At 38.6% G+C, this 13904-nt stretch overlaps 1 protein-coding gene across 1 annotated transcript in view; it reads right to left on the reverse strand.

Moving 5' to 3' along the window:
• The window catches only part of xylt1 (xylosyltransferase I), a 106494-nt gene that overhangs the window by 15087 nt on the left and 77503 nt on the right, over positions 1-13904 (reverse strand). Inside the window, 4 exon segments of the mRNA NM_001172397.1 lie at positions 5786-6051; positions 10150-10326; positions 12395-12611; positions 12715-12795. Coding sequence (NP_001165868.1) covers positions 5786-6051; positions 10150-10326; positions 12395-12611; positions 12715-12795 — 741 coding nt within the window.

Here is a 13904-nt window from a genome sequence, read left to right on the forward strand (position 1 = left end):
CGTCTGAAAGTTTTTTTTTGTTTTAAGAATTCTTACATTCTGCAAAAACAAATTAAATTGTTTAAAAGTGACAGTAAAGAGATTGATGATATCTAAAGATTTCTGTTTTTAAAATGATGCAGTGTTTATTGTTAAATATTATGAAAGGTTTATATTTTGTAAAGCTCAAAACTAAACCATAAACATTTTGCTTGTAAAATTAATTTTATTTGAATAAAAGATACCTTTACTTAGATTATAACTAAATAATACTCAATTAAATACTAAAATTACCCCCCCCCCCCCCCCCCCCCCAAAAAAAAAATCTGTTATGTTATTGCAGGAATACATAAAACATTATAATCTATAACAAGTTAGCATTCTCTTTTTGCCTTAGTCCCTTTATTAATCAGTGGTTGCTACAGCGAAATGAACCGCCAACTTATCCAGCATATGTTTTAAGCAGCAGATGCCCTTCCACCTTCCGGCTGCAACCCAACACTGGAAAACACTCAAACGCTCTTGCATTCACACACATACACTACGGCCAAATTAGCTTATTCAATTCACCTATAGCACATGTATTTGGACTTGTGGGGGAAACTGGAGCACCAAAAGTGAACCCATGCAAACACAGGGAGAACAAGTAACATGCAAACTCCACACAGAAACGCCAAGTGATCCAGCGACCTTCTTGATGTGAGGCGATTGTGCTACCCACTGCGCCACCATAACAAGTTATTTAAGCCTAAAATTATTACTGTTTAAGCTGCATGTAATCAAATATATACAGCTTTGGTGACATAAAAAAATTAACTGACCCCAAAATTACAGAGTAAATAATGTTTCCACAGATAAAAAACAAAAAACAAAATGTCCTTAAATCTGAATAGTCTATTAATTATCTATTTATCAAAGTATAACAAGACTGGTCTGCACTCATTTATTCAAGTTGAAACAGGAGATTTTTAAAAAGACAAACATATCAGCCATCTGCTTTTGTCAGCGTGTTTCATCAAAGTCATCAAAATGTAACAGCAATACTCTGGAAAAAACACTTACAAAGCTTCTGAGCACAAACAACTACACAGACACAGACCGACAGACACACACAAAGTCAGACACTCAGACAGACAGAAAGATGGACAGTCAGACAGACAGACAGACAGACAGACAGACATAAACTGACAAAGACAGAAAGAGACAGACAGTAGACAGACATATATAAACAGCCATAGACAGAGACAGAGAGACAGACAGGCAGACAGACAGAAAGAAAAAAAGACATATACAGAAAGAGATAGACAGACAGATAAACAGACAGACAGACAGACAGACAGACAGAAGAAAAACTTAGATAGTCATAGACAGACAGACATAAACAGACTGACAAACATAGACAGTCATAGAAAGACAGACATAAAGAGAAAGACAGACAGACATAAACAACCATAGAGACAGACAGACATAGAAAGACAGAAAGAAAGACATACAGACAGAGATAGACAGACAGATAAACATATATAGTCATAGACAGACAAAAACAGACATAGAAAGACAGACAAACATACATGGTCAAACAAACAGATAGAAAGACATAGACATACAGACAGACAGATAGAGAGAATGACAGACAAACATAGACAGACAGACATAGACAGCCGTAGAAAGACAGACAGACAGACAAATAAAGACAGACAGACAGAAAAAAGCAGAAAGACAGGTGTATACACCTAGGTGATACAGTAGGAGCTGATAGAGATACAGGCAGTCATGCGTAGCCAATCTCCACCTTTAGCTCTCCTCAGTATAACAGCACAGGCCGGAGGTGCTCCATCCCAGCACCGCGAGCCTGACAAGCAGAACAGCAAATATTTACACCGGTGCGCCCGTCGCCCCCCTCTGCTTTTCGTCACCGCAGGAGGTGGGCAGCACGCAGGGCCTAACAGAGCAGCGATTGAAGCGTCCCACCTCACAGAGGACTGCCAGAAACAGAGCGCTCCCTCTCTCGACATCACCCAACCCCCACCTACCAGCAACAACCGTCTCCTTGTGCGGGACGGTCCCTCTGCAGGGCCCAAACACTGGGGCTCGCTTGTCTGAATGCAGCAGAAACAGCAGCAATGCCAAGCATTACTGCACTGATAAACACATAAACACCGCAGCCAGACTGACAAACTCGCCGCCCGTCCCTCGTCTTCTCTATCTCAGTAATGACAGATGTTTGGACAGCTGAGGAACTTCAGATCTGCTGAAAGTGGGATCAAATAAAAGCTGCGCGCTTCCCTCAGCAGGCAGCACAGCTCTTGGAATATCCAGGAGGCCAATATAATGTGCACACATTTACAAACAAAATGCAATCATAAAGAGCACACACTAAACAAAAACACGGAGAGCAAACATGCTAATGGGACAATTTACTGAAAAGTGACTGTTCTTTCATCCTCCACTTATGTCGTTATAAACTAAATATGCTGACTGTTGTGCATCAAGGAATTATACGATTAAAGTGTTTCCTCTGCATTATATATTGCATGTTGTGTTATTGAAAAAAAGTGCCACATTAAGCACACAAGCACAAGTTATAATGATTTGTATATTTACAGGGCATCTGGAAAGTATTGATAGCGGTTCACTTTTTCCACATTTCTTTTTATGTTACAGCCTTATTCCAAAATGGATTAAATTCATTTATTTCCTCAAAATTCTCCACACAATACCCCATAATGACGATGTGAAAAAAGATTTTTGGAAATTGTTGCCAATTTATTAAAAATAAAAAAACCTGAAAAATCAAATGTACAGAAAAGTATTCACAGCCTTTGCCGTGACCCTCTAGATTGAGCTCAGGTACATTTTGTTTCCACTGATGATTCTTCCACTGATGTCTCAGTAGCTTAATTGGAGTTCGCCAGTGGTAAATTCAGTTGATTGGACATGATTTGAAAAGGCATACACTTGTCTATATAATGTATCAGGGTTGACAATGCATGTGAAAGCTCAAACCAAGCCTAAAGACAAAGGAATTGTCTGTAAAGCTCAGAGACAGGATTGTGTCGGGGCACAAGGCTGGGGAGTTACAGTAACATTTCTTTTGCTCTGTAAGTCCCAATGAGCACAGTGGCCTCCATCATCCATCAGTGGAAGATGTTTGGAATAACCAGGACTCTTCCTAGAGCTGGCCGGCCATCTAAGCTGAGTAATCCGGGGGGAAGGACCTTAGTCAGGGAGGTGATCAATAACCCGATAGTCACTCTGTCTGAGCTCCAGCATACCTCTGTGGAGAGAGGAGAACCTTACAGAAGGACAACCCTCTGTGCAGCAATCCACCAATCAGGCCTGTATGGTAGAGTAGCCAGACGAAAGTCACTACCCGCCTGGAATTTGCCAAAAGGCATCTGAAGGACTCCCAGACCATAGGAAACTAAATTCTCGGGTCTGATGAGACTGAAATTAAACTCTTTGGAGTGAATGCCAGGCGTTACGTTTGGAGAAAACCAGGCACCGCTCAATGCCAGGTTAATACCAACCCATCATCATGCTGTGGGGATGTTTTTTAGTAGCAGGAACTAGAAGACTAGTCAAACCACACCACCAAAATATCAATGGAGTTGCTTTACAACAACTCGATGAATGTCCTTGAGTGGCCCAGCCAGAGCCCAGATCTAAATCTTATTGAACATCTCTGGAGAGATCTGAAAGTGGCTGTACACCATCGCTTCCCTTTCAACCTGGTAGAGTTTGCGAAGTACTGCAAAGAGGAATGATTAAAAATTTCCACAGACAGGTGTGCTAAGCTTGTGGCATCTTATTCAAATAGACTTGAGGCTGTAATTGCTGCCAGAAGTGCATCAACAAAGTATCGAGCAAAGGCTGTGAATACTTATTGATTTATTTTTTGTCACTTTGCACTAAATTCATGTGAATGGAAGTGATTATATCATGAAAAAAGAAAAATTTTAATGGAATCGCTTTGTATACATGGGATTTTAAATTCTGCTATGACATTTTTAAAGAATACGAAGGTATTTATTAATTCACGGATTAACTGATCAATAATTTTAGATGATGTTAAATGGTTTGTTTGATCTATAATTTGTGAAATGAAAGCCGTCTCTTTTCTACATAACAAAAGCTCATGGAAGCCAAACTTTGTATATAAAAAAAAAAATAGAGAGAACTCCCCAAAAAAATGTTCAATGTGGTTAAATCTACTATAATAAAATTAAATAACACAAAACACCTTTGGAAAGTTAGTTAAAGCCAGTGTTGCGTAAATTATCTAATTTACTAGAACTTCTATGTTAAGCTGCTTTGACACAATCTACATTGTAAAAGCACTATAGAAATAAACATGACCTGAATTGAAAAAAAAGTAATTAATTACTAAGTACATCAATAAACTATATTTAAATACATTTGTAATTAATGTGTCTGAAAAGAAATAAGTTACTTAATAAGTTGTTCAAATACTTGACTAAAAAATGCACTACATATAAATCTCTATACTGCATAGACAACAGAAATTAAACTTTGACGACGACTTTAAAAATGATAAACCTTATGTGTATGAAAACACAAAACATTTTAAAGCAATTGCACAATATTTCATACATACTATATATTGAAAAAAACATCTGCCTCAATTCATTCGCTTCTCAATGAATTCTAATTGTTCAATCTACTTGATAAATTAATTATTCTGCTTCTCTTAACTGATGAATCTGTTTAATTTATGTACAGTATTTTAACAAATATACTATAAAATACAGCTGCAAGCAGCAATTATCAGGGAAAAGCAACCAGCGGTTTCATCATAAACAATCATGGCAACAAGCTACAGAGCAACTGGAAAATTGTATAACTTTCTGGCAGCATGTTATAAGCCAAATTTGGTAGAAATTGGACTAACGATCTTTGGAGAATTCAAAACAACCAATTTTCAAACAAATTCAAGATGGTGGACAGAAAGTCGTGTCAATTAGGGAATAAATTATATCAACGTTCTCAGTTTGATATAATAAATCTGCAAGACCAGTCTCATGACAATAACTAAAACGCTGCAGCTAACTTCAGACCATGGTTGTGATAACACACTCTAAGTTTAGTGTGAATACGTCAATGCGTTACAGAGATAGCACCTTAAGTCCATTTTTTCAAGCTCTACATTAAATTTGTTCTCAAGTTAATTGAAAACGGTTCGGCTAATCAACTTGAATTCAATAACTGGTGAAAATCTGACAAATCGCCTAGGATGAGTTTATTCAAAGAGGTTTTACTAACAATTCAAAATAGCTATTTTTTTTATGACGGAAAAATTATTATATAGGGTGCATTTCAATCAGCTTAAGCAATGGAACCAGAGGAAAATATTTGATAGTAGCTTATTCGGTTTAGAAGTTATAAAGATAAACAAAAGTAAAACTTCTGATAAGTGGTGGTGCTAGAGAGTTTGAGTTAGAGAGTCCAAATTTGTTGTGGTTGAAAATCAGACTTCATAGGGCTGCCATAAACTCACAGAGCGGAGGTGAAAGAAGAAGACGGAAGAATAATAGTAAAAACCGGAATGGACACAGTAGGTGCCTACGCACATTCGGTGCTTGGCCCCTAATAACTGTAATTAAATTACCTGAAAATGAAAAGCAATCACTTTCTTTACAATTTCTGCACAAAAGTAATCTAACTACAATAACTTCTGTAGTTACTTTAAAACTAATTACACCCAACACAGGAAACAGCAGACCCTGACATTATAAATAAACCATTTTGTGCTCAAATGAAACATACTGTGTATATATACACTTACCTGCAGCTGTTGTCATTGGGGTCACCCTGTAGCGAGTTGGCGGTTCGTGCCAGACCCAATCGGGCGAAGGCATGATAGTGAGTGAGATGTGCGTCGGACAAGCTGTGAATCCCATCCGCTTCATCAAAAACATTCTCCCAGTAGGCCTTGAGACCCGGCGTGCCCTGGGGCAAACTCCCGAACAGGAAGACGTCCAACTGGTTCACTATCTCTTGATTTACACTGGCTTCAAACTTCCTCGCGAAGAATGTGGGCCTGGTGGTTTGCTGATGGAGACAAAGAAAGAGAGGGGGAAAAATAGAGAGCGTGAGTGTGAAGACAAAGAGACGCTGATAGACAAGACAGCCTGCTGAGACTGTGCGAAACAGGAAGAGAAAAAGAGATAGTGACAGTGCGAAGACAACGAAAACTGAAAAGCGTAGCACACCATCCAGAACAATGTGCTGGAAGGGGGAAAAAAGCTAAAAGAATCAGAGTCGGAAATTCTCTGGAGATAATTGACGGCAAAAATCAAAATCAAAGTGCCACATGTCTTGTATGAAACGGTGGTGTTGCTTTTTATTCGCATGCTCCTCGCCTCCCCGCAGACTAACATGTGTAACGTAAAACAGATAAGATAAGGAACAACATCTGCGAAGAACCAAAAATATCAAAATCTTCGTGCTTTTAGCTTTTAGTTTTCAGATAAGAGCAAACCCCTGAGAGACATCTATAAAGAGATCATCTTTGAAGACGGAGAGATCAAAAACCTTGAAAGGAATGAAAATTCCCAATAATTACGATTATTTTCCCACGCAACAATAAAACAAGCATTTAACTATTTGAGTTAGTACAAACAAACAAACAAACAAACAAACAAACAAACAAACAAACAAACATTCACTTAAAAGGCTTAACGGTAGTTTCTGTTCTTAACAAACTAGTCATGATCCACTAACAAATAATGATTTTGTTTTTTAGTCAGACAGATCACTTACAGCAGGGGTGCCCAAACCTTTTTTAGGAAGGGCCAAAAATAAAACTTGATTCGAGGGTGGTGGGCTGGAGGTAATAATACCGAACCCTAAATGTGTCAATGCAAATTTCTAATTTATTATTAAAATTCATTATAAAATTTACTTAATACTATAATTAATTATATTTAAAATACTTTAATTGTGTTAATGGTTATACATTTTTGTATATTTTATCATGAACATCTTACAATAGAAAACATGAACAATCCCATTTACAACACAAAAAAAATACACTTTGCCTTGACTCGCTTGCTGATGTCTTCTGCAATATCCACGGTGCATCAAGTGACTGCATTAAATATTTTTTGTCTGATTTATTCACAACATTTAATTGAAACATTTCTTTTCAGTTTGCTTTTTGTAGCTCTACAGTTAAAAAAAAACAAAAGTTATGTTAAATTATAAATGATGACATACATTCTCCCTCTCTTCTCATATGGGATGGAGGGTCACAATAAAGGTTACCGTGGGCCAACTTTGACCCGCAGGCCCTAGTTTGGCCATCTCTGACTTAGAATAACCGAATCAGACATAGCCATAACCCATAATTTAATTTCAAACTGAACAGAAAAGTGCAACTAGTAAAGTCTTTACAAAGATTTGCACACACATTTTGACCAGAAAATTACATATTTTTAAAAAGTGTCTAAAAACCAACATCTTTACCCTGACTGAATAAATGGCAAAAACAAGCTTCTAGGAAAATGGTGACATTATAAAGGTGTTTTATGTATTCAGTCTGTAGTCTGTGAGAAAAAGTGGCCTGGCATGAGATTTCAGTTATTATTATTATTTTTTTTATCAACAAGGATTTTTTTAACAAAATGTTCATTTGAAAAGGGCTGGGCGACAAAATCGTATCAATATTTATTGACCGAACACCATTGTCAATAATGATAAAAAAAGTTCGGTATGAAGTTTCGGTATAAAAGCAATAGTTTTATTTAAATGTGGCTGCTCAGCACTCGCCTTTGAAGCAATGCCAGTAAGCTTAGGGTGTAAGTTTATGATTTCCAATACAGGCGCACTTTCCAGGCACCCCTACTTGAAAAACATCTGAACTTTTCCAAATGCCGCGAGTCATGTAAGTAGAACTAACCAATCTGCTTCACACTTTGTATGGAATATACACATTTCAGTAATAACGGCAGACTTATTACCTCAGACAAACACAGCGCATCCAAACACTGCAGTGCTTTTTTACTTTTCTCTTTAAATTTGTATCGGAGATGCAGCAATAGTTTGCCCGCCTCTTTGACACTTATGTTTATTTTATTATAAAGAGATCAGATATTTTGTTCAAAATATTTTTGTTTTTGACTATTAAACTATTTGCCATAATAATGCTGGTAAATTAAAATAAAGTGGTTAAATAAAAAATCCTAATAGTCCTAAATGTATTGTTAAAAAATATTCAATAATTATAGATATCGAAAGATATAACACATGATATCGTCATTATTTTTTGCAATATCACCCAGCCCTACATTTGAACATTGAAAAGTGCAAAAAAAATATTCATATTTTTAAGACATTGTTGTAGTGTAAACAAACCCTAAAACAACCCTAAAACAGCAATGTGTGAGTAAACAATTACTTTACCTGGTTGAACAATCCCTCTAAACTAAGCAGTGATTTCCCCCCTAACATTTACAGCAAGCAAAAAGATGTGAGTAAAAGAGACAGCGGAAAGAAATGTAATAAAGTGATTTGGAAAAGCATGTCCAGGAAGCTCTTTTCTGCGCTTTAGGCCTCTATAGGGTGAGGGGTGAGAAATCTGTGGATAAAACTGAACTGCCATGACACATTTCAAGCTTCCCTTCCTCTCCCATTGTCCTTTTCCTTCAGAGCTGTCTGTGAGAAAGGAGGTATTGTCACAGAATAATTACTCAATAATACCCACTATGGCTATGCCTTCAGTGATAATGAGCCACTAAACGCTCACAGGCCCTTCCCCCAGTCCAGGCCTGAATGAGTTAACCACACACTCACTGAATGGACTCCATTATATAGAGGAGTTGCGGCTGCAAACATTTAGCAGTGTTCAAAATGAGGTGATGATGCTGCTGGGCTTCTAGCCCTCATTCAGAACAGAACGCCAAAATCATGTTAAAAGTGGGCATGGGACGATAACCGGTTTCAAGGTTTACAGCGGTTTCGAAAAGTCAAGGTTTTAAAACCGCTAAAATTTGAAGTGGTGAAGACAGCAGAAGTCAATGACTTATTTGAATTATTAAGCTTGACATGTTTACTGTACCAAAATATTATAAATGTTTCCAAAAATATAATATATTGTGTTCAATGGAGTAACAAAGTCACAATACTGTGATACTGTGGTATTTTTATCCAAGGTTATCATGCCATCTGAAACTTATACCGGCCCATGCCTAGTTAAAATAAATCAAAACACTTTACTTAGAACATCATTATGGTTAAACAAAAAATAAGTGGCTTCATCAACTGGGTGGTTACTGGAAAAAAAATCAGCCCGATGTGGCACACGGTGATGATGTCATGGTTTGGCACACAGGCGCACAGTAGGGAGTTTATGAGCAAATGGTTTGCCGAATACACCGCTGCATCTTTTAATGTGAAACCACACCACGAGCAACATGGCATGAAGGGGAAAAAAAAGCGAGAGCGAGAGAGAAAACCGAAACTGAGAAAATGCGAAGTTGCAGTTCTGTTGAAGGAGCTCGGAAAAAATAAAACACAGCCAGCTGTGTGAAAACTACCAGGCTGGGAATGACAAGTTTGAAACTCATTTGGACTGGGCCTGTGGCTCTGTCTACAATAGAGGGAGAGTGAGTCACTGGGGTCGGGCATGACCACGTTAGGATTGACTCTGTACTGGAGGCTAATGAGAGACTTCCAGACCAAAGGTGGGGAGGGAGAGAAGGGAATTGGCTGCTGCGGTCAAGCTCCACGGCCTCATTGCTCTATACTAGCAGAATCCTTTTGATGAAAGACCGCCTTGCAATTGATCCCTCATCGTCCTTTTCTGCCGGCCAGAGTTAATTACAGATCCCCTGTGTAGGCACGAGTTAGCAAGGCTTTCCTTTAGTTGAGTCTCATCGGATTTCTAATCACGACTGAAATCGCTACTGACTGGAGAGCTTGTCTCACACTATTAGGTGTTTGTTTAAGGTAAATTAAAGCCCTATTGTGCTTATTCTGACTAAACAGGACGTGGCGTGGGTCTCCTTCAGGCGTGAGGTCAGCTCTGCCACTGAAAAGGCTTTGAAAGAGTTTAACTAATGATCGGGTTCATTGAACTGTTCCGGTTAGTGCCGACTGCATTGATACAGTCAGACAGTGAGAGGCCGGAAAGCCTCGTGAGACGCTTACCTGGAAACGGGGCAGATCGGAAGGCTTGAAGTCGTTGGGCGAGCAGCCGCACCAATCCACGATGTGCTTGTATTGACACTTGCAACCCAGCTTTCGATTCCAGTTGGTGATGCGCAGGTTGTTGTCCACCATGCTCTCGCAGTGCGGACTGTTCTCCAGAACCGTGTGGAAGAACGACTGTGAAGACAAGAGCGAGGGGGATGATGAATAGGAAGGGACGGTAGGAGGTGAGGAGAAAGAGAAGAGAATAGATGACTAAGAGGTTGAAACAGAATAATGACATCTGATAAAATGAAGATGGATGTCTAACAGAATGGCCCTGTCAGGAGGTCTAGTGTGTTAAATGTCTACATCAGTAAAAGAGCCAATTGCCTTCTCAAGCCACAATATCCAATATCTCAACGGAGAATAACTAGACCTAGACAGAGCAAAGAATCCAATTTCGCCACCGCGCAGCAAAAAGCCCTTCATTAAAACTAACACACTGACACAGCCATTTCAAATGAGCAAACACACAATCGCAAATGAGCAAATAAAACTATGCAAATTCATCCCGCTTTTTGGAAATTTACTCAATTTATCAGTGTAAACTTCAGAGTCTGCGAATAAAGGAGAAATATTAATGAAACGCCTATCTTGCGAATTAACGTAGCAGAATTCTTGTAATAATGTGCAATGCAAAAGTCATTTCCTTGATCATTACTGCTGTTTTTTAGTACAACTCCCTCAGCACAGGATAAAAGAAAGACTGTTTAAAATAAGGTTTATTTGCAGAAATAAGGGTTGCATGATTTGAAGCAAAAATCTAATAGCGATTTATCTGATCAAAATTTGCTAATTAAAATGCGATTATACTATAATTTCATAAAAGAACTGCAGGTTAGATGTGGTCGTTTTAATGGCAAGTCCTTAGCTGTGAAATAGGGGCTCGCAGGTTCTGCTGTAACAGTTGTCACATAGTTTTTTTTTAAGTAACATTAGTTGGATCGTTTTAATTACTCGCGCTCTCCTCCCTCGTTATAATAATTATGGAAATAATCGCATCTATTCAAATCGCGCGGTTTAAAATTGATTGATTATAAATTATAAAATTCTTCATTAAACCTTTTATCTTTTTGTAATGGTTAATCCACTTGTAATTGTAAACTCATTAATATCACAGTTCTGATATTAAATAACCATAATCTACTGTTATTTACTGTGTACAGCCATATCGCACGTCTACTCGTGTATATATATATTTATGTATATATATATTTATACAACAGTTCTGTCTGGTTCTCAAATCTGATTGGCTGATAACTGTGCGATATTCTGCAATATCAGAACTCCTACAGCCTCTTTCCCCTCCGTGTATTACTCCGCCCACATACAGCCAGCAAAAAACAGACACTAGATCTAAAGTTTAAAAGATGCTTGCTCAACTGTTTAACTGTCAGCTTATGATTTGAATCCAATGTGGAATAAAGTAGTTCCTCATACAAAAGGGTTTTTGAAACTCTCTGTGTTTGATTTAGTTTTTATATACACAATAATGCCGTCAAACTGTTGTATAATCGCAATATCACACAAGTAGCAGTGCGATATGGCTGTATATTGGCACGGGTGGGGGCAACTAAGGCATCGCACGCCTCCCACCAGTGCCGATATACAGCCATATCGCACTGCTACGAGTGTGATATTGCTCATATATATATATACATACATATATATATATATATATATATATATATATATATATATATATATATATATATATATATATATATATATAAATGACCGGATGCTCCGGTTTCCCCCACAGTCCAAAGACATGCTGTACAGGTTAATTGGGTAGGCTAAATAGTCCGTAGTGTATGAGTGTGTGTGTGTGTGTGTGTGTGTGTGTGTGTGTGTGTGTGTGTGTGTGTGTGTGTGTGTGCGTGTGTGCGTGTGCATGCAACCCCGGAGATGGGTCGCTGCTGGAAAGACATCCGCTGCGTAAAAAATGTGCTGGATAAGTTGACGGTTCATTCCGCTGTGGCGATCCCGGATTAATAAAGGGACTACGTCGACAAGAACATTAATGAATGAATAAATAATTAGAATCAGAATTAGTTTAAAGACTCATAAATGTAGACATTCTGAAATTATTAATTGACTAAACTCATGTTGTTGTAAGAATTTTCAGATTTATTTATTTATTTTTTTTCTGAAAAACAACACTTCTTTGCTTGTGATTTTGCACTAGATTTCAGAATCTCACCTCTGCTGGCAGCAGCGTGTACGCATAGAAGCGCTTCATGTTAGTCACAAGGTCGTCTTGAGTGTTAATGACGTACTCCACAAACATCCGGTTAAGCAGAAACCAGTCAGAGCCTCCATCCACCGATATTCCTTCTGGAATTTTCCTGTCTCCAAGCCGCCACATATGGGTGTCGCACTCAAAGAAAAGCCGGTCCAAACCCTGTTTTCTGATGAATCTGTTGGCAATTTTTAACAATGCAAATAACAAATGTATTTTTAGCCGTTATTATTCTGTGCAGCTGGCGTGCGTTTCAGCCATCATCACATGTCAGCACTCACCGAGCGTTGTCTCTCCCATGAGACTTGATGAAATTCATATTTCTGTATTTGGACAGGAAGGCCACCAGCTGATCATTGGTCCTGAGGAGAGAACGAAAGGGTGTTAGAATGGAAAAACAAGCAAAAGAGACTAACAGAGAGTTTGCTAATCAGGCTAATGAGCCACAGTGTAAATGAGCGCGGAGCACCAGGGATTCTGGGAATGTCCAAGCTCGCATTCAGAGCCAGATTCAGCCCCTAATGCAAGCTGCCCTGTTTTACTGCCTGTCGCAGTGCACTGCCTGAACGTCTGTAGTCATTTTTCCCCACACACATCCCGCTCTGATGTTTATTTTCTTTCACTGCAGGCTTCTGGTAGAGGGGAAACAACTTCATGCTGAACATAAAAAGAATAATAAAATCAAATTTATTACTACAATACGAGACGATGGTGGAATTTGAAAAATGCCGTGCTCAAAGAAAAAGCATCTCGGTTTCTTTAGCGATCAAACCAGCTTATTGGTTACAAGACTTGGCTGTGAACAAACGCAACAGGTATGCAAATAGATGCAAGTAAGAAGAGAAATCACAACAAAGCATGCACACTTTAACGATGTTTGAGAATTAGTGGCAATTGAAAGCCAACTGACAATCCTCACAAAGGATATGCAACATATATGCTGTCAAACTGAGCGGCATGGTGGCTCAGCGTTTAGCACTGTCGCCTCACATCAAGAAAGTTGCTGGTTCAAGTCATGGCTGGGTCAGTTGGCATTTCTGTGTGGAGTTGCATGTTCTTCCAGTGTTTGTGTGGGTTTCCCCCGGCTTCTCCGGTTTTCCCCACAGTCCAAAGACATGTGGTACAGGTGAATTGATAAACTAAATTGGCCGTAGTGTTTGGGTGTTTCCTAGTACTGGGTTGCAGCTGAAAGGGCATTCGTTGTGTAAAACATATGCTGAATAAGTTGGTGGTTTATTCCACTGTGGTGACCCCTGCTGAATAAAGGGACTGACCTGAAAGAAAAATGAATGAATGAACGAATGTTGACAACCCGACGAGGATCTTTTCTTAATTAGCTGGCGTTTTGTTTGTAATTACATGTATTTTGTTCAATTGCAGCACATAAGGCTCTCTCAGCCACCATACTTCTGAGTTAAAAAGTTACATTTGAACAAACTGCAAAGACTATTGTAACTGGCAAACTAGCAGG

Source organism: Danio rerio, chromosome 3 (genome assembly GCF_049306965.1).
Source record: "Danio rerio strain Tuebingen ecotype United States chromosome 3, GRCz12tu, whole genome shotgun sequence".
Classification (NCBI taxonomy): domain Eukaryota; kingdom Metazoa; phylum Chordata; class Actinopteri; order Cypriniformes; family Danionidae; genus Danio; species Danio rerio.